Source organism: Periplaneta americana, chromosome 6, assembly GCF_040183065.1.
Source record: "Periplaneta americana isolate PAMFEO1 chromosome 6, P.americana_PAMFEO1_priV1, whole genome shotgun sequence".
In the NCBI taxonomy this organism is placed as follows: domain Eukaryota; kingdom Metazoa; phylum Arthropoda; class Insecta; order Blattodea; family Blattidae; genus Periplaneta; species Periplaneta americana.
In genome coordinates this window covers 66,538,254-66,561,331 of record NC_091122.1, presented here as the reverse complement: position 1 = coordinate 66,561,331, position 23,078 = coordinate 66,538,254, and the positions used below count along the sequence as shown (strand labels likewise).

Here is a 23,078-nt window from a genome sequence, read left to right as displayed (position 1 = left end):
TAATAATAATAATAATAATAATAATAATAATAATAATAATAATAATAATAATAATAATAATAATAATAATAATGTATAAGTGACAAAAGAAAATTGCAAATTACACAACCATATTTCTTAAGAACAGACAGGAATAACTTTTCATGATAACTCATGTCATGTAGACAATTGAGATAAATTCTCAAGTTGTTGTTTAGTCAACTGTCCGAAGACAGGCTTGGACCTCATACGTGACATCAATAAGACATCACTCATGAGGCAACTAACCCAAGAGATAATGGGGTAGGATGGCCAGTTCCTTTCCTCTTCCATTGCATACATGGTTGTTTAGATACATATCTGGCATTATAGGATGGGGTGGGGCAATGAAGTCTTCACTTACGTTATTAATATTATTACAGAGGAGAATAATAAAATATGTATTGAGGAAAAAATGGATTATCATACACGCCTCAAAGTATATACAAGGAATTTAATGTACTGAATATTAAGCAAATATACATATATGCCTTATTAAAATGCTACCACAAAAATAATAACTATTATGAACATGGTTACAGTACAAGAAGACACATTATATCATGTCCTTTGTTTGAACCCAAATGCAATTCTGAAGCAGGACTAAGGCATGCCTCAAATTTCGGCCCGAGATTGTATAATAACTTCATAAAAACAACATTCACAATTAGCATCTTCCAATAATGAATTATTTAAAAAGCAAGCACTTCAACTGATTTTAAATACTGATTAGTATTCTAGTAATTATATATACATATATTTTTTTATTTTCATGTTTGATATTTTTCATTTTTTTTATTTTTTTTATTTCTCTCTTACATGAAATTTTTGAAAAAAAAAATAATATCTTTATATTACGATTCTTTCAAAATTAAATAAATCAAATAGAACTAAAATATCATCTATGAATATAATACATTACTGCGTTATATTACTGCATAATATTTTGTATTTATTTTACAATTATATTATTTAATACTTTTTCATTTTATTTTATTACTGTTTAAACCAACTCTTCTGTTTTTACCTGATATAATTTCATTGTATTTCTTATATTACACTGGTCAACAAAATTAAACATATATTTGTTATTGAAAGATGAATTACGTATGATTCTTATAGCACTTTTCGTGCTGATTTCAAATCTGTTTTCAAAATTTTTCTAGCACCCAGGGATTTTGAGTAATTATGAAATGTAATTCAAACTTTTCTAGTATTGATACCTTGTAAAATGTTTACCTAAAATCATATTTACTTAGCTAAAATATGTGGGAAACAGACTTTAGGCTTAGCTTGGCTTGAGAAACATCTTTTTCGAGTGCCCACCAATAGTCTGCCAGAACATTTGGGCTCCATTTTTCCTGGTACCGCCTTTCCATTTCAGAAAAATCCTGGTGAAAACGCTCTCCACATTCGTCGCTCACTACCCGAAGTTTTTGAGGAAAGAAAAAATAGATGAGAATCCAAGAAGTTATTTTGAGAGACATACTACAACCCCATCACGTTATAGTTCTGAATCAGCTCGCTGACAAGTTCTCTGTGATCTTCTGATCTGTGGTTCCTAGAAAGTAACAGTCTGTTGAATGATCTTTAGGTTACCGGCATATCATTGGAACTGGAAGACATATGACGGGATCTTTTTAGCCAACCAGTTAATAGAATCACATGGAGCACAATAGATTTCAATGGCCAAGTTCCTCTCCTTGTCTATTTTGCAATCAAAATAACACTAGTAAGCTCTTTTAATTAGTGTAGTAAAAATTCGCCTGCGTGCTTTCAAAGTTAACTAACCACAAACGTAACAAAAATTGTTTATATGATTTACACAATATTTCGAGACATGTTTCATTTTATAAGAAACTTTTTCACACTTAAAATTAGGATAAAGAAAATAAGGGTTATGAAACTTGTTTCATGAATGTATATTCTAAGTCAACTGAGAATTAATACTAACTCTCAGTCTTATGAAGAATAAATTTTATTTTTATGAATTCTGACTTCACAGGCAATAATGAACTAAAGTTATAGGTCAATTGTCAAAGCAAGAAAATGAAATATTTGAAATACTTCCATTCCATTATAATGTTAAGGACTGTATATAGCAGGAAAAATATATTGTTATAAAATTGCAAAAAATAAATGGTGGGTGGTAGAAAAATTCTGACTTCATTTTTGGAATCAAGAGATGAAATGACATAAGAAACAGCATAAATTTTACATTTAACAAAATCACTGTTGACCAGTGTTGTTATTTCTTGTATTATTATTTTGATATTCATCACTTTACTTTCGCTTACATATATTTGATTATTTAAATTAAACAATTAAATCATTATTTTAGTGTAGGCTTAAACTTGTAATATTACTTTTTAATTATTTAATGTAAACTCCACTCCCGGCCACAAGCTTTTGCTTCATCGGGAGTGCCAACCAAAAGTCTACCATTATTATCGTTCAAATAAAATTATTATTATTATTATTATTATTATTATCATTATTATTATTATTATTATTATTATTATTAGTATTATTATTATATTACACTAGTCAGACTTCAGTTACATAAAAACAATTGTTCTTCCTCTGACACATATCAAGTGCGATGTACTGCCTGTTAATACAGTAGTTGTAATTACATATCAGACAGAACCTCAATCAGAGGCATAGTTCTCAAGTGAATGACAGTAATTAATTAATATTATTAACTATAGAAACGAACAATTGTGTCACGTGATGAGACTGGAAGTGGATAAATTTCTAAGCTCATTGAACATTAGATTGTAGAATGTTGAAAAACTAGGACAGAGATGAAATCAGTTTCATTCAGAATAAATCGGGTCGTGACGGTCTTAATATGGTGATGGTGAAGACGATGGCCATACCTGAAGATATTTTTGTCCCTGCAATAGCTAAATTCTGATCGCGAGCTATCATTCTACGCAGTCCTGTTAAATCCCTGCGTTCTCTGGACTGATAGTTGTTGCAGATGAGATCAGAAGATAAGGAATTTCCCCATGTCCTTTCGTTCACCGCCAGTTTGTGAAGCACCAATAATCTATACACCAGCGGTTTCCAACCTATGGTCCGCTGACTGGTCCGCAAGTGATTTGAGAAGGGTCCGCAGAACCAAGGTGTGATTTCAAACGGTATTTTAACAAAGCTTAACTTTATTGTATTTTCTGATTTTTGTCAGCTTACTGAAATATTTTTATTTACGTCAGACATCAGAGAGACAGAATTTAACCGGAATGAGTTCGCCTGAGGGATTTCTCTTGGCTTGTAAGTCTTGCTTACTTATCCTATATTTTTATTTTTTTTTTAATTCTAATTTTCAGGGCCCTACTTTAACTATAGGTTACGACTGAAGCAAAGTTAAAGAAATTAAGAATGTGGTATCGCTGAGTTATCAATCGGAATTCGATTCATTTCCTACTCTTACAAGGGAAGGGTTTCGGCTCGAACAGGAATTTTTGGTTAAAAATTTGTACAGACACTTACCTCACAATGGTGATGAAGACCGTAAAAGCATTCATTTGTGTATCTCTCCGTTTGGTTGGTATTGGGCAATACACTTCTTTAAAAATGTACATGAGGATTCTCTATAAAATGCATGAAACAGCATGGAGCAGAGCAATAAGCACAACACACAGAAGCAACACCTGAACAATCTTCTGAACCACACTCCAGTGTTGAAAAATCAAATGCCACCTGAATTAAATTTTTGAAGTCCGAGACTTGTTCACGATTCATGTAATCAGCTGACAGCCAGGAATACTGAAGCATAGGGCGGTATACTGGAGCAGACAACTGGTTATGAATAACAGAGTGCATTTTCATTATAAACACTCGATTTGCCAAGTTAAGTTCTGGATTCTCAGCAAGAGTCCTTACGTAATATGTTATCCTCCGAGCATATATTTTATATTGTCTAAGGAAATAGATATTCAGAGGCTGGATATATTTAGTTTTTTTTTAGGTGGAATGATCATACATTCCATGTCCTAGCCTTGGAATGATTAATTTATTAAGGTTGTGTCCTTGTGCGCATTCAATGACTCACACAACAATGTACACTTTTGATTAGCTGCAATATTTTCAGACAGAACGTTGGAGAAAAATGTTCTTAAATGGGCTCTAGACATTTTACCACTCGCACTAGCTTCTAGGCTAGGCTAGGCTTACGGGTAAGGTGTCCCATCCTCTTAACTTGTGCAGTGCTCTCCCCACCCCTCAACTTGTACAGTGCTCTAACAGACAAACCACACATTATACAAACGAATGCTTTTGGGAGCTTTACAAAGATGTAAAGCTAGGCCTGTATACAAATTTTGGATACGAAATTCCTGTTCGAGCCGAAATCCTTCCCTTGTTAGTGACTTTCTACAGAGCTATTATTATTATACGTCCCAGAAAAGAGCGGCCGGCCGCGCCCTGCGTGGATTCCGCCGAGCGCATAACCATTTCCCCGGCACTTCTCTAATATATAACAGTACTAACAATAAATGTTTAATAATTTGGACTTACCATACTCACAGTCGTTGCTGAAAATGGCCCCCTTTTGCCGCCACACACTACTGACATCTTCTGATAAACGAATGAACAACGCTCTGAAGTTCCACATCATTGATAGCTTGGATTTCTTCTCGTATATAGTCCTTTAGTTCCCCTATAGAATGAGGATTTTTCCTATAAACCCTACCTTTTAGTGTTACGCATAAATAAAAGCCACAGGGTGTTATATCTGGGCCTCGTGGAGGCCTCAAATTATTACTGATTAGTCCCGTACCGAAAATACGCCTCAATTCCCTCATTGACACGGCAGCAGTATGGACAGTGGCGAAATATTGTTGGACATAAACTGACAATCGTTCCGTATAAGGACACTATGTTTTCTGCTTGATTTTCGATTCGTCACTGAGCCTGTTTCTTTAAATCTTTTAGCGAGTCGTCTAATTGTTTTTGGCAGAAGGCACAGATCTGTTTGGAAACTTTATTCGAAATTTTCGTCTTGTTTTCGCACACGACCTTCTGCCTTTTATGCACGTATTGTACATATACACACGTTCACACAGTGAGAATTTGTTGCTGGGCATTACGTAAATGCGCAATAATCGCTAAACTTTATACACTAACGTTGTACACTTGAAGAATCGAGAGTTTCAATACACGACTTCTAAGCACACTGAATGCCATATGGCTACTGGAGCTCGATTGTGCGGGAGAAACGGTTAACGCGCTGCGGAAACCACGCAGGGCGCTGCCGGCCGGCCGCTCTTTTCTGGGACGTGTGATAATAATAGCTCTATAGCAACATATGATAATGAACTTTCATACGATATCTTTGGGCGTATAAAAGAATATCTTCATAGACTGATATTAAAATTAAGGGAATATTATCCTTTCTGCAATGGAAAAAACAATTTGAAAAAACTCTTAATTATAAAAATAATAATTTGCCCGTCAAAAAAGAAGACGGGCTGTTGGAATTATTGTCAGAAAATATCTTCTCATTCGAGCTTAAAAATCGTGTTTCTTGAAAACGTCCCCGTCATAATTTTGGTTGCACGCGTCGCCCATATAACACTTAACGTCATTTGCATCACATAGGCCTATTTGTATAGAGCACATTTCCTCCTCTGGTCTTCTTCAAGAACAAAATAATACAGAAGAAGCTTAATGCCGAGGTAAACTTGACTTAGGAGTATTTATAATTGAGTCAGACTTCGCAAAGCAACGTGCCACCGGTGTAGCTCAGTCGGCCGAAGCAGCTCTCTCCGTATATACAAAAGACCCGCCAACACCCTCATCTCTTTATGACCTGCGTTAGGAGAACATTGGCTTCTGACTTACTGTATATCATTACAGTTCCAGTGTGTTATAGTACTGTGGATGGTGTGATGTGATTAGTCAGTGTGTCTAAGGAAATATTTTATATTAAAAATGAATGAAATGAAAACCTAATCGACCGGTGATCTTGGTGGCCATAAGTTCCTGGAGATGAGGTTTCAAAGAAATTTTGCATCAGCGCCATGGACTCATGTGACGTATGACAAGTGATACCGTCCTAACGCAGCTCAATAACATCCAGTTGCTTAACGAATTCTATGAAAATGCGTCGGTACTGTGCCGTGTTCACTGCTCCGTCGAAAAAAAATGGATCTACTATTCTCTCTGCTAATAGTGCCTACCAAACTCCTACTTTCAATGGATGCACAGACGTTTCATGAATGCCAATGGATGTTGTGCGGCCAAAATGCGTGTGTTCTGAGAGCCAGTAAGTGAAACCATACCTCGTCTGTGAACCATGTAATGGACAGTTGCCAGGATTTTGAACAATGATCACCTGACCACGACAATATTCCACTATTTTAGCCTTACCTGGCTCAAGCAGCTCATGAACAGAAGTCAACCTATATCTGACACATAGCCTACGAGTACCGGTCTCCTGAGACAAACGCCTTAATGACTTACGGGTTGACTGCTGCAATCGCTCCCGAACATCCTCAGCAACCGCCGGAACTTTTGGCCACCAAGATCACCGGACTTGACCTCATCAGACATTTTCCTGTAGGGTTATCTGAATGGAACAGTCTACGCTACATACCCTCGGACTTTTAACGATCTGAAGGAGAACATCACACGCGAAATCAACGGGATTGACAACCCAACTCTCCAACGAACGGCCAGAAACATAGAATGACGTGTTCAGCTGTGCCTTGAAGCGGACGGAAGGCATTTTCAGCACTTACTGTAAAGACAAAGTAATCTCCCAGAGATTCTGTATATTTAAGAGGCAATACAACATTACCAGCATCTTCCTTGTTAAAATAAATACATAATTAAAATCATGAGTTTTATATGAATCACTCTGTATATTTGTTGCCTGAGATATCTGAGGTACAATTTGGAGTGAAATGTTTCTTGATTGGAACTGTGGAAATATAGTGCATATACCTGTACTTAATTTGTGGCGCGTGTGTGTATTATTTTGTGAAGCTATGCCATCTATAAGTTTCATTTCATTATGAAATAATGCAATACCAATCAGACGTTAGTTACGTACATGATGAGCAGCGAGGTCGAAGTTTTAATTTACCGGACTTCTGAAATGAGACGGTGGCCCAATTACTCGAGACAACAATGATTATTACTGTCATTATTACAAATTATAAAAACTTTATTTATTTATTGATGAATTCTAAAAATTAATGCTACTTAAGAAACTGCACACAAAATAAACACTTCACTTAATGTTGACATGCTTGACGCACCTCATTAACCGCCAATCATTTTGGTATTCTCAGTTTTCTCCTGTTAAAGAGTCCTACTTTATGCTAAACCTTTCTAACGTCATCAAAAACTCAAGTTTGTTCTTGTCGACGCTCTAACCTCAAAGTTCATTAATGCAATTCTAACCTCTACACAATTCCTTGTCGTCGTTCCACTCTTCGATTAAAATGTCAACAACTACATGTTGCGGCCCGAAGCTGAAAATATATTAGTGGTGTGCAGTGAATGCCTCGCGAGTATTCCTGGCCCGCCCACTTAATGGGGCTCGAAAGTGTAAAATGTGTACAGTTTACATGCTGCTTACTTCAAACTACAAAACACCTCATCGTCGAAAATAAAATTAAGAACATAGCTTATAAACTCTTTTCACTCCAAATTAAATACATCTTAAAGGTGTAAATAGAGAGTTCAAAAGTTGTTCTATATGAATACGGAAGGGGCACGGCATGTCCCTATCGCTTGGTCCGAAGGGTTGTGGGTTCGAGTCCCGCCTCGGGCATGGGTGTTGTGATTGTATTAGTATAAGTAAAAAAAAAAAAACAAAGGAACCAAAGGCAAAACAAACAGAAAACAAAAATAGATAACTTTGGAAAACGGCCTATGGCCGGTAAAAAAAAAAAAAAAAAAAAAAAAAAAAAAAAAAAAAAAAATAGAAAAAAATAATGATTACAATTCAAAGTCAGATTCAAAATTCATGTGAAGACTTCTGCCTAGATTTATTTTGAAAATCATGTACAGTGGAACTCCACAAATAGACGCTCACTCTCGTATACTTCACGATACAAGATAAGTCAACGCATCCTGTCCCTTGCTGCACAGGGCTAACCAGTTGAACCAGTGCAGTAGTGTGCAGATACTCGTACACGTTGGCAGCAAGGCAGGGAACAAAAAATGTGTACTTATGTTGAACCAGAAGTTACAAATATTGGAACGGTTAAAAAAGGTGAATCAATCAGAACCATCGCTCAAGAATTTGACATTTCGATCAGAACAGTGCAAAGGATAAAACAAAATTCATCTAATTGCGAGGCATTCTGTAGTGGTTATAAGAAGCTTTGTTATTATTAGTTGATTGTGGGATGAAAACACAGCCTATTTTGTGTATTTCCTAAATTTAATCAGTAGAGATGATTTATGTTCTCTCTTGAAGGGTATACACCATTTTAAAATAATTTAATACACAAACACAACTATTACAAGAAATGCTCAATAAGTTTTGTAGCTTTATTCTCTTCGGCTCTAATCAACAATAACAAAAATGTAGGTTGCCAGGCGACGATAGAAAAGAAAAGATGCGAAAACAAATGAATGTGGTGTGTAAACGATTGATTCATATTTAAGTACAAAAATATAGGGGTGCCATTTGAAATTTCAAAGTGGCTGGGGGTGGGAGGTGAAATCTAAAATGCAATTAAGCCTTTTTTAAGACTTCCCCCCTTGATATCTAAATTTACGTGTTTTTATGGTTTAAATTGAATTCAATTTAATTAACTAGTTATTTAGAGTGGGAAGTTTCGAAATGAAAGCCCCGCATGTAATTAGATATATTTAGAGAGTTTTCCCTCCAGAAGTTTGTTTTATGTTTCAGATTTATCACGTATATTTTATACTTAATCACGGATTTGTTTTGTTATATATTTTGAATATACTAGAATCTATTATTTAAAATTATATACGTTAATTATTTATGTTTCGGTCTGCACGCCATAAAAAAACATTGTACAGCCCTTATGTTTACCAATGTCCGCAGTACTCCGTAGAAAGACAGCGTTCGTACCTCGTCTCGCACACGGACCATTGTTGTGTCTTTTTGTGGAGTTCCACTGTATATGTTTATTAGCATGGTTACTACACCATAAAACTAAAATGTATAATGCCTTCTTTCAGTAATTTTATCCCAAATTTATTAAATCTTATGTGTCAATAATGAAATGTCCTCGTGAAAAGGTAAAAGTACAGCAACGTTATTCGTGAAACACTGTACAACTGAAAAAATGTTTAAGTAGTACCGCTATTTTTTAAATTAAAAATACTTGAAAAATACTAAAGTTGGTTATTAATGTCTTGCTATGAATAATAGTTATTTATGCAACTAACGGTACGTGTGTTTTTAGGAACGAGACTTTATACAAATTATTTAATTACAAGACGGCATTAATAAAGCACACCCCACTAGGTGCATGCAATATTTTATCCACGATCGTTAAATAATGTTTTTTTTTAATACGGAAAAAACGAGCGTTGATGTAGCTCGGATGATTTTGGAAGTGAAAATGGTCGAATTTGTAAGCGATTTCTTGCGGAGATGGATTTCAAAAGTTAAGGATCACACACACACACACACACACACACACACACACACACACACACACACACACTAAGCATGTAGTATTACCACAGTCTAGAATAGGGATGTCAATTGATGCCCACAGGAGCAAGCGCGCGCTTTAGAGCCCAGGAGAGCCCGAGCGCTTTACAGCGGAAAGGAAAGGGACAGACGAAAGAAGCAGTATATGTCGCTTGGTCGAGCTATATACAGGGATGGCCAGCACTGATTCAATAGATAAAGGGCAGAGAACTTATTAAAACTGTATCCATGTTAATTTTTAGATTTGCCTGAGAAGTAAAAGTGCATTATAAGAATGTAAGTTTTAATTTTAATGCTCATTTTTCACAAGTTTGACCTTTTTATTCAAAAGAAATATTTTTTCAATTTTTCGTATAGAAAAGTGAAATTTTCAGGTATAGGCCTATTTATTTAGTAGCCTTACAGAATGTTTTCGTAAATCTAATATACCGTATATACGTATTACTGAAGATAGTGTATTGAAAATTTTGAAAATATTCGCATGGAAATTGTTTGTAAGGAAATGAATTAACAAAGCAACTACTGTTACATTATAAGCAACAGATACGTGCCCATGTGTTGTAAAAATGTCAGCTCTATAGCTTCAGCAGATTTCGAGAAAATAATTTAATATTCTGATGAAGGAAGTTGCTCACAAATATCACCTTAAAAGCATAATGCGATAAGAGTTTTGTTATGTAATATTAGTTACACTTAAAACAGATACGGTACCTAGGTAACTTTGCTTTGTACTGTAATATTGTTTTGATTAGTTTATTGATTACTTTTGTAAGGCTAAAGATACCATCAATATCAATTCCAACTTATCATGTCATACTCAATCTCTTTCTTTGGAATATCACTTTCTTTATGAATGTGTGTTTCATCCACTTAATACAGTATAATATTATACTACTATGGAATTTAAGTGAATATTCCTTCTTAACTCTCTTCTATGTTATTAAGATTTAAAACACAACTGCAATATTAAGAAATCATTTTTAGTACTTTTGTTTTACAGACAATATAGATAATATTAAACAGAAAGAAGCCATATAAAAATAACGACATAAAATTTCACGTTCCGTTTGAAGTTTGTGCACCACTGTTTTCTTAATCCAACAGGTTGCTTATTCATATACACAACCCTTCCTCTTTCCATACTTAGCGCTTGCTGCCCGCGCACGACGTCAAGGTCAGAAAAATGCGCTTGCTTCGACATCACTGGTCTAGAATATACAGTCACGAAGCTTGAGTTTTGAGGGTACTAGGAACAATAGACTGTGCAGGTACTATTTCGCATTGTCTGTGATGAGGCGATAGTAGCGATCCTAGTGGTTAGCAACTATCTATGGATGCATATTTACTACGTATTGAGCTTCGTGACTGCATATACTAGACTGTGGTATTACGCTGTGTAATGGAACATGTTGGATGATGAAATAAAACAGAAACAAAAAATGACAAAGTGTTCTGCCCAAGGGCAGGTCTTTCATTGCAAACCAATCTTTCCTACGTTCTGCCTTGCTCTTAGTCTCCGCATATGATCCACTTATTTTAATGTGGTCCATCATTTGATATCTTCTTCTGCCCCGAACTCTTCTCCCGTTCACCATTCCTTCCAGTACATCCTTCAGTAGACAATTTCTCCTCAGCGAGTGATCTAACCAATTCCTTATTCTGTTTCTGATCAGTTTCAGCATCATTCTTTCTTCACCCACTCTTTCCAACACAGCTTCGTTTCTTATTCTGTCTGTCCATTTAACACGCTCCATTCTTCTCCATATCCACATTTCAAATGCTTCTATTCCCTTCGCCGTAATGTCCATGTTTCTGTTCCATATGATGCCACACTCTACACAAAGCACTTCATTAATATCTTCCTTAGTTCTTTTTTCAGATGTCCGCAGAAGATGCTCCTTTTTCTTTTAAAAGCTTTCTTTGCCATTGCTATCCTCCTTTTGACTCCCTGCCTGCAGCTCATGTTACTGCTTATAGTACACCCCAAGTATTTGAAGCTGTCCACTTGCTCTACTGCCTCATTTAGAATTTGCAAGTTTATCTTCCTTATTTTTCTTAGTCTTGTTTGCATTTATCTTCATCCCATACTGCTCACAGCTGTCATTTAGCTCCAGTAGCATATCCCTTAATATCATCTCCTCTTCTGCTAACAATGCCATATCATCAGCAAATCTCATGCACTTTATTCTTCTTCCTCCCACTTCCACCCCTTCCATTTAAGGATTTTATAGTGAAATATTTCAAGAAAGAGAAATTATTCGGAAATGTAGTAAATTACGTGTGAAATGAGAAGTGCATGGTGCAAACGTTGTGATGTCTAGTAAAGGAAAGGAACGTAGGGACATAAAACTCAGGGTACGATGTAATGTGAAGAACGTAGAACTCTATTAATTCAATAACTACTGGAATACAGTGAAGCACAACAAATAATAACTAAATAGACACAAAATTCCTATATTGTAACTTCGTCTTCTTCTATCATTACGCTGGCATCGCTAAACAAAAACCACCAGGCTTTGAAAACCCTGCAGAGATTCGTATATGCAAGAAATAATAAAAGCCTAAACTAATCTAACTTGTCACAGATTCGTATATACAAGACATAACAAAAGCTTAACTTAACCTATCACAGATTCGTATATGCAAAGCATAGCCTGAGTGTACACTAGCGTGAAACTTTCGTAATGTCACCAAAGTTATGTTGGTATTACAGAGGAGACAGCTGAAGTGGAAGTGAAGTGGGAAGTAAACTACCTCAGCGCTCGTTTAACTCATCGATCATATGCAGAGAGAACGCGTAAGGCTGAAAATAGGAAAGATTGGAGAATACTGCGTTTGCAATGAAAGACCTGCTCTTGGGCAAAACATATTAATTAATTAATTTATTTATTTATAATAATTATTTTAAATAAAACTATCATTTCACCTCTGATTGAGGTTCTGTCTGATACGTACAACTGTTATCAGGCAGTACATCTCACTTGACGATATGTGTCAGAGAAAGAACAATTGTTTGTATGCATCTGAAGTCTGATTAGTGTAATATGTACCTAATCGGCGATGTATACAATGGATAGGGAAAGGAACTGGCCACCCTACCCCATTATCTCTTGGCCTAGTTACCTCACAAGTGGTGTCATGTTGGTGTCACTTGTGAGGTTCAGACTTGTCTTCAGACAGTTGACTAAACAACACTATCATTTAACGTATTGGAATCCATAGATCATGGTAAGCCACTGATTGCTATGGCAACCAAAATAATGTTTATGATATGTTCAAATGTATTTATTTAGGCCTAGCTGCAATTTGAGAGTTGATTACCGTACTGAGCCACTGAGCACGGTAATGATGCGGTAATGATTTGATTATTGCACTCCTCTCAGTGCAATAATCAGTATCGTTACTACGTGAAAGTAGTAGGCATTATTAAACGATCGTGGTTAAATATATTTAAAATATAAGTATACTGAAAATACGATACAATTGTGGTAACCGTTTTCGTCTTGAACTCGCAAAGGAATAAAAAAATAATGAAGAAAAGTTAGGTCTATTTACTTCTTCAATGGTAACATACAGATACAATGGCAATTTTCTCATAAGTAACTCCGTTTTGTTCTAAAATAATTTTGTATTGTCATGAATCAAATACCGATAAATAACTTTCGGTTAAACGAGCGTTGAGCGGATTCCGCCGATTTTGGAATAGATACCGACGCACTTAGGTTAGGTTAGTTTAGGCTTTTATTATCCCGTCAAGATGAAGGTGAAAGCGATTAGGTGTGATTTTTTGGCAGTTCAAGTACGTCGATGTCTATTCCAAAATCGGCGGAATCCGCTATACGCTCGCCGTTTTGTTCTAAAATAATTTTGTATTGTCATGAATCAAATACCGATAAATAACTTTCCTCATAACACAGTATAATTGTCATTATAAACAAAAAGTATAATTTGGGTTAAAATATTGTAATTTAAAAGATCGTAAAATGTAATACGAGTTTTCGTAATTAAAATTTTGGAAATCAGAAATAATATTTGAAAATATCAAATGCAATAACCTAAACATAAATTATGTAGGCCTATCTACATTTAAAATTAATGAAAGGAAAATATAATCATACATTTCATTTCGGAATTAACGAAAGAAATTCACAAAACATTAAAAATATAGAATACTGTATTATTTAAATTTTTATCTTTGAAGTCATCGAACTTATTCACAACAATGTTCTGAATTCAAATGAAGAGGTTAGGAAGCATTCAAATATATCGTAGAACGTAACAAATAACGTAACACTCACCTTTCAGATGAACACATGTCGTTATCACAAAAGGATCACCACTCGTTGTAAGAAGAATAATATTCATAAGTCGCTCAATTTCCACTGGCCACATGCACACACATCACCCTACTCAGTTGCCGCCCATCGCAAGCAGCACGCGACTGACACAGGGTTTTAAACTTAAGCAACGTCTTTTTTGTTCTACAGAAACAAAACACACGCGGCGAGCGTTGTGCAGCGAGCGAGCGTGACTGAAGATGTGGTAGGCGGTGGAGTGACCTCCTTCGCTACTCTCCTATCCGGCGGGATTAAGGAAAGGAATAGATTTGAGCCACCTCTTCTTTTAGTACTTTTAAAATTTACCCCCCTCCCATGAGTGTCACGTGACTTGATCCATCGTCCTCCTTTCGTGACGCTGCCCGTCTTACCTCCTCCTCTCGCTCCTCTTCCATTCTCTTTGACTCATCGCTAAACATAACGTAATACAAATATCACATTCGAAACCCGTCCATTTGCAAAAGAAGCTGACAAAATTCTAGAAGCCGTGGTAAACCTCCATTTAACATGTTGGTATACGCAGCTTGATACACCGATGCAATGGCTTCACAGTAGCCTCAGCTGACCACACTGCAGATTTCTGATTTTGTGATTACCATTCTTGCCTCGGAATTCGCAGTTCACGGTTCGAGCCCAGGAAAGGACAGTGTATTTTTAAGGACGTAAATAAGACATAAACATTAAGTTTAATAAGACAATAGCCACTGTCTTCATAGGAGACTTAGGGTACGTACACGTTGGAGCAAAGATAAACGATAAAAGAAGCAGGGATGCTATATCAGAGAGAATTGAAGCATGCATTGTCATTGAGGTGTGCATATTGGAGTAACGATAAAAGCGAAGATGCACGATAAAAGCGACGAAAAAACAAAGTCCCATTTTCTTCGCTCTTGTCGTTCATATGATCTCTGATTAAGATAATATTAACCTATATAAATACCGGTGGTTATCAATATATCCGAATATTAATCGATTTATTATTGTTTCGCCTTATTAAATTAATTATTGTAGATATTGGCAAATTGATCAGTTGTGTATTTATTCGTCATATGTTATGTGATCACAAGAACCAATCACAACACAACGAATTTATACTATCTTTGGGATGAGAAACGGGTTCAATTTTGTACGTACTTAAGTTACATTAACCTTGAACTTAGTAGCTGATATTTCCTACATATCTTCTTTCATTAAGTGGATACATAGAATATCTTCTACTAATAAATGAAAATGTTCGCTTCCCGCGTCCTCGTTGTTCCGATATGAACACTTAATTCTTTGATAATACCAAAGCGTCGCTAGATCATTTCTCTTATCGTTTATCGTTGCTCCAACGTGTACGTACCCTAAGAAAAAGGTAGAAAATGGGAAAGATTGGAGAATGCTGAGTTTGCAGTGAAAGACCTGCCCTTGGGCAGAAACCTATGAATGAATGAATAAGAAAAAATGAAAAGATCAACATTCAAGGTACCGGTGAATAGCACACAAGAAACAAATAAAACAAAAAGAATTTATTATATAGGCCTACCACTATCATCATCATCATCAACATCATCATCATCATCATCATCATCATCATCGTCTTCAGCCTTCAAGTGTTAGACCCCAGTGGATCTGTTACGGTCTCTTGCCAGCGTTTCCTAGGTCTTCCTAAATCTCTTCCACCTATTGGGACATGACAAAATCTGCCTGGGCCATCTAGAGCGATCCATCCTCTTGACATGTGTCTTCCACTGAAGCCTGTATTGCTGCAGATAATGGACAATAGAGTCTATTTTTAATTCCTTCAGAATATCTACGTTCCGATTATGGTCGAGAAGAGAGTATCCAGCAGTTTTTCGCATGAATCTCATTTCGGCAGTTGTTAGCCGTCTTTCGTCGCATTTTCTCAGTGTTCATGCTTCACTGCCATAAGACAAACCTGGTACCAGTATTATTAGTATTATTTATTCATTCCGGTGTAGTTAAAGCTACCAGGCCTTCTCTTCCACATCACCAGAAATAGATATGGGCTACTTTGAACATAAGTTAAAACCCTACCAAAATATATACAGGCTACAGTCATAGAAACTTTAAATTAGTGAGGTCAAACTTAGGAATATATAATTCATAATTATATCCCATTTAAAGCCACCGGCGTGGCTCAGTCGGTCAAGGCGCTTGCCTACCGATCTGAAGTTGCGCTCGGGAGCGGATTCGACCCCCTCTTGTGCTGTTTACCTGGTTGGGCTTTTTCCGAGGTTTTCCCCAACCGTAAGGTGAATGCCAGGTAATCTATAGCGAATCCTCGGTCTCGTCTCGCCAAATACCATCTCGCTATCACCAATCTCATCGATGCTAAATAACCTAGTAGTTGATACAGCGTCGTTTATTGGCCAACTATCCTAGTTAATTAACAAAGCTACGATATTAACGAACATAAACATGAAACTTGCAAATTTAAACCCGTAAAGAAACACAAATCAGCATATCTAGTAGGCCTAATACTTAAAAACCATGGAATGAGAAAAAAGTTTCCAATTTGAATATTGTCACAATGTCCGGCAATCCCTGGCGTCATTATGTAAAGAATTCCAGAGGAGAGGTATTTCTATAGTGAAGAAGGATATGTATAAGAAGTCATCTGATGAGGAATAAAAAAAGTTCTTGGTGCCGGTTTCGAAGAGTTGTAAGAAATTGAAAGCGTAACAGTGCACTAGAAAAATTTTGGCACGATTTTGTAGGTTATGAAGGACATATTACAGGTGGAGGGTAATAAAATCCCGCGTAAGTTGAAGCCACCTCTTACTTACTTACTTACTTACTTACTTACTTACTTACTTACTTACTTACTTACTTACTTACTTACTTACTTACTTACTTACTGGCTTTTAAGGAACCCGCAGGTTCATTGCCGCCCTCACATAAGCCCGCCATTGGTCCCTATCCTGAGCAAGATTAATCCATTCTCTATCATCATATCCCACCTCCCTTAAATACATTTTAATATTATCTTCCCATTTACGTCTCGGCCTCCCTAAAGGTCTTTTTTCTCCGGCCTCCCAACTATATGCATTTCTGGATTCGCCCATACGTGCTACATGCCCTGCCCATTTTAAACGTCTGGATTTAATGTTCCTAATTATGTCAGGTGAGGCATACAATGCGTGCAGTTCTGTGTTGTGTAACTTTCTCCATTCTCCTGTAACTTCATCCCTCTTAGCCCCAAATATTTTCCTAAGCACCTTATTCTCAAACACCCTTAACCTATGTTCCTCTCTCAAAGTGAGAGTCCAAGTTTCACAACCATAAAGAACAACCGGTAATATAACTGTTTTATAAATTCTAACTTTCAGATTTTTTGACAGCAGACTAGATGATGAAAGCTTCTCAACCGAATAATAACAGGCATTTCCCATATCTATTCTGTGTTTAATTTCCTCCCGAGTATCATTTATATTTGTTACTGTTGCTCCAAGATATTTGAACATCTCCACCTCTTCAATTTTTATATTTCCATTTCGTACAACATTCTCGTCACGAGACATGATCATATACTTTGTATTTTCGGGATTTACTTCGAAACTTATCTCTTTACTTGCTTCCAGTAATATTCCCGTGTTTGAAGCCACCTCTGACCTTTAATAATTGTGCTCAATAAATAGCCCGTAAATTTCATCTGTACCCTCCTATTTAGTGATAAGGATTCTTACATGACAAAATTCTAAGACACATGTCTCTAAGTTTTACTTCCATTCCGTAGGATGTCATGTTTTTAAGGTCTAGGCCAACTTTTAAATCGAAATTGGACCAGGAAAATCAATCGTTACAATATTAAATTGTTGACGTAACAAACATAGGCCTGTATCTTCCCTACGTTTAACTGTTCAATAAGTGATACAGCAGATGTTCGGAACGGTAGTTTGTGACTTCGATGCAGGCGCTGAAATGCCGCAGCATGATTGCAGTAACTGGTGAAGTGCATGCTGCATGCTGTAAACATTACAGATCTACCTCAGACACGCGAACATTCATCCAATGGTGAAAGCACATCAGGCTCTCAAATAGCTTTATTGGTATCTGACATACATAACATTAAGCAGTAATACACGACTGAATACTACTGTACGTACTATAAAAACCAGCCGTCCCGACGACTTAAAGCTAACGCGTTGGACTTATAAGCCAGGGGCCCGGGTTCAAATGCCGGTTGATCCACCCTGAATCTGAATTTATAACTTGTGTTAGGCAAGCCCATGGTTCAGGCAACACAAGGGTTTCTCCAGGTACTTCGGTTCCGTAAGGACATCCCAGCAATTCTCCATTGTCATTATTCATTCAATGTAGATTCACTGCCTGTGGTGCACTCTGGATAGTCTCTAACGAACTAAATGTTTTGTATTTCTCGACAGCTGCGACATCTATGAGCCGCACTCTAGAGTAGAGACAAATAACGACAAGTTAAAGGCCCTGCCATTGTAAAATATATACATTATTATAACTCTGTTACTAGAAAAAAATTCAAAATAAATTTCTAAAATATGTTATATTACAGACTTTATAATAATTATCCTATTTATTAGAGTTATGCTACAATGCTTCAACATTTCCATTTTACTAGTTTGCAAATTAGACGAAATTGTCAATATTTAAACTTTCTTTATGCTCGACCATGCCGAAATGTAGTAATTATACACCTGGTAGCAGCCCTTTAATGGACCTCATTAAAGTACAACTCTTCATTGAAGTTCAGGTTTTCCACCAATCAGAAAGCAATATGGAAGCGCAAGTATCGATTATTCTCGGATATGCAATCGAAAGACAACTAGAGAAACGTCACGGAGGCTGGAAATCCAATACTGTCGCAGAAGATTATGTTCTGTTACTATAATATGAGCGTTAATTGTAAATAATATTCAAAGAAATTCAATTCGCCATCTAGTTTTTCAATGTCTAAATCAATTTCCATGTTATATCAAGATTAATGTTCATTTTACTCTCTAGATTATATCAAGGTCAATGACATTTGTTCCTTGGAAAAAATCAATACTTTCGCGTCTACACACATCTCACAATTTACGAGATATTGCACAAGGTCACTTCCGCTCCCCAGTCAGATAAGAATAATATGAATACTTATGAATAATTTCAAGTTAGAAATATGGTCGAGCATAAAAAGTCGTATGAAACTTGCCTATAATGGCAATTAAGACGCTCGTATGAAAATTATGAAACTCGTTGCGCTCGTTTCATAAACACACACGCGTCTTAATTACTACCATTATAGGCTCGTTGCATAATGTACTATTATACTATTATGTATATTATTGGACTGTTTTGGTTCATTTCATTATATAACATTATATGCACCTAAACTTAATAGAAAATTTCGAAATTTATTTTACATACCAAGGGCAAATACTGAATCCCACAAAAAGTTCTCCAGTTTTCCAAATGTTACAGTTATACAATAAATTACATCCTTATCCGAATGTTGATATTTTCAATATGAATTTCTCTAGATTCAGAATTATTTGTTATCACATTTTACAGAATATTGTTGTTAGTTAATTTGAAGCTACTTTTACACCATATTTCAATTTCTCTTTTTTTCTTTCTCTTATTTCTATTTTGTTTCAGTTTTTAATAGGTGTATGTTTCCTTTTCCTTCTTTATGTTTTATAAATTAGTTTATCAGTCTTGAACATTGTAATTGGGTTTTGCCTGTTATGTCCAATAACGAATAAATAAATAAATATAAATAAATAAAAAAAATTTTCGAGCATGCATTCCTTTTTTGTAATTACCTACCTAAGAATGATAAAAGACTTCGGCTGTGTTGAAAGTGATGCGAGGTATTTCAGGATTTTGCACCATAGTCTATGTTCCGGAGCTACATACGTATCGACTGAATCACTAGAAGCCAATTAACAGAGAACCTTTCTATTCAGTCCGTTACTCTACAGCAGTCATGTCAATTCATTCCCATAGGCACAAGCGCGCGCTTTAGAGCTCAGGAGAACCTGAGCCCTTTACAGAGGAAAGGAAAGAGACAGACGAAAGAGGTAGTATATGCAAAGTCTAGTATATACAGTCACGAAGCTTGAGTTGTGAGGGTGCTAGGAACAATAGACTGTGCCGGTATTATTTCTGTAATGAGGCGATATTAGCTAGCCTAGTGGTTAGCAACTATCTATGGATGCATATTTACAACGTATTGAGCTTCGTGACTGTATATACTAGACTGTGGTATATGCCGCTTGGTCGAACTATATACAGGGATGGCCAGCACTGGTTCAATGGATAAAGGGAAGAAAACTTATTAAAACTGTATCCGTGTTAATTTTGTATTTGTCTGAGAAGTATAATTGCATTATAAGAATATATGTTTTAATTTTAATCGTCATTTTTCACAAGTTTGCTTTTTATTCAAAAGGAGTATATTCTCTACTTTTTTTTTACAGAAAAATGAAATTTTCAAATATGTTTATTTAGTAGCCTTACAGGCACTGAAAAAATGTTTTCGTAAATCAAATATATCGCATAAATATTTATTACTGAAGATAGTGTATTGAAAATTTTGAAAATATGTGCATGAAAAATGTTTGTAAGAAAATAAATTAACAAAGCAACTACTATTACATCATAAACAGAAGATAATATGTGCCCATGTGTTGTAAAAACGTCAGCTCTATAGCTTCAGCAGATTTCGAGAAAATAATTTAATAGTCTGAATGACAGGAATTTGCGCACCAATATCACCTTAAAAGCATAATGCGATAAGAGTTTTGTTATGTAATATTAGTTACAGTTAAAACATATACCTAGGTAACTTTGCTTTCTGCTATAATATTGTTTTGATTAGTTTATTGATTACTTTTATAAGGCTAAAAATACCATCAAGATCAATTCCAACTTATTATGTCATACTCAGTCTCTTTCTTTAGGATATCACTTTTTTTTTTATAAATTATGTGTTTCATTCACTTAGTACAGTATAGTTGTACTACTATAAAATTTATGCGAATATTCCTTCTTAACTCTTTATTATGTTATTAACGTTCAAAACACAACTGAAATATTAAGAAATTGGTGTCAGTACTTTTGTTTTACAGACGATATATACTGTATAATCTCAAACAGAAAGAAGCCATATAAAGATAACGACATAAAATTTCACGTTCCTTTTGAAGTTTGTACAACACTGTTTTCTTAATGCAACAGGCTGCTTATTCATATACATAATCCTTCCTCCTTCCATACCTAGCGCTTGATGACCTCGCACGACGTCAAGGTCACAAAAATGCGCTTGCTTCGACATCACTGCTCTACAGGAAAAGTAATGGATCCAACAGAAAGATTCCTCCTTTTTTGTACTGTCCCTTGTAAGTAGCTCCTATATACGCCAGATATTTCTCCAACTATTACACGATGTGAAATATCTAGTACAAACTACCTATATTTCAGGCTTCATAAAACCTATTGAATAATCATTTCATAACGTTTTTCGTACATTTTGTGCATTCTAAATAACAACACAGAGAAATATATAGAATTGTGGAGACAATTATTATTATTATTATTATTATTATTATTATTATTATTATTATTATTATTATTATTATTATTATTATTGCACAACACAGAACTGCACGCATTGTACTTTTCAACTGACATAATTAGGAACATTAAATCCAGACGTTTGAGATGGGCAGGACATGTAGAACATATAGGGCGAATCCAGAAATTTATATAGAGTGTTAGTTGGGAGGCCCGAGGGAAAAAGACCTTTGGGGAGGCCGAGACGTAGATGGGAGGATAATATTAAAATGGATTTGAGGGAGGTAGGTATGATTGTAGAGAATGAATTAATCTTGCTAAGGATAGGGATCGATGCGATGGTGGGCTTATGTGAGGGCGGCAATGAACCTGCGGGTTCCTTAGAAGCCATAAGTAAGTAAGTATTATTGTTACTGTTATTACTACTATATTATTATTATTATTATTATTATTATTATTATTATTATTATTATTATTATTATTATTATTATTATTATTAGACCTATCACTATTTCAAAATTTTGAAGTGCATCACACCAGAAATTTCAGTTGACCACAGAGATTCTGGATTCCAAAAAACTGACATAGAGTCTGAAGGTGTCAATAATGAAAAGCATAGCATAATTATAATTTTCAGGAAAACATATCAAAATTAAATTAAAACATATCAAAATTAAATGGCATACAATTGTAAGATTTTTCGCCGCCTTTGCAGACAATTTAATTCTTCAATCATCGGTCAAATTTAGACTATTAACCCTTAAATTCGCAAAGTATCCTATAGGATACAACATGCTATAATTTTAATAGTACAATAGAAAAAAAAAAATTAGCAGGAAAATTAAAATTTCACAATACTATAATATTGTACGACATATAAAATATGGACATTGCGATAGTTGTTTTCTTTACAGTTCGACACGGTTTAATAAACTAGTGTGAGAAATGAAGTTTTGCCAATTTAAGGGTTAACACATTTGCAACCTTGTTTGATGGCAGTGACATTTTCTGCAAACTACACATTCGTCTACTACAATAATTATTATTTTTTTAAATTTTATTAATTATACACGCTTTAACATCTGTGTTCTTATCGCGTAATAATTATTACTTATTAATATTCATTCATTCATTCATTCATTCATTCATTCATTGATTCATTTAATTGTTTGCTTGTTTACTTATGTGTTCATTTATTTATTTACTTATTCGTGATCAAGACATGAATGATAAAATTAACACATTTTTTCACGAAAATAACATCACAGAAATAAAAGCAGATCCAACAACAAAATACCAAACAATAGTCAAAAATACAATAAATCAAAACACTCACATCATACCTAACAACAAAAAACAACAATTGAAACAAATTAAACCTCACGCACCTAAACTAAATGCATTACCAAAAATTCACAAACAAAATATACCAATCAGGCCTCTTATTAACTATAAGAATGCACCAGCATACAAATTAGCGAAATATATAGACAACATTATAAGAAATAGTATACAATTTGAAAACC

The 23,078-nt window shown here is 35.2% G+C and overlaps 2 protein-coding genes across 2 annotated transcripts in view; both read right to left on the bottom strand.

Moving 5' to 3' along the window:
* LOC138701407 (uncharacterized) overlaps positions 1-14,284 on the bottom strand; it is a 375,565-nt gene extending 361,281 nt beyond the window's left edge. Inside the window, exon 1 of the mRNA XM_069828266.1 lies at positions 13,975-14,284. Within this exon, the coding sequence (XP_069684367.1) occupies positions 13,975-13,991 (17 nt within the window). The 5' untranslated portion in view covers positions 13,992-14,284. The remainder of the gene's footprint in view (positions 1-13,974) is intronic.
* A 3,825-nt stretch (positions 14,285-18,109) lies between these two features.
* The window catches only part of rtp (MORN repeat-containing protein retinophilin), a 61,439-nt gene continuing 56,470 nt past the window's right edge, over positions 18,110-23,078 (bottom strand). Inside the window, exon 6 of the transcript XR_011332546.1 lies at positions 18,110-18,427. The gene's annotated coding sequence lies outside the window, so the exon portion shown is untranslated. The remainder of the gene's footprint in view (positions 18,428-23,078) is intronic.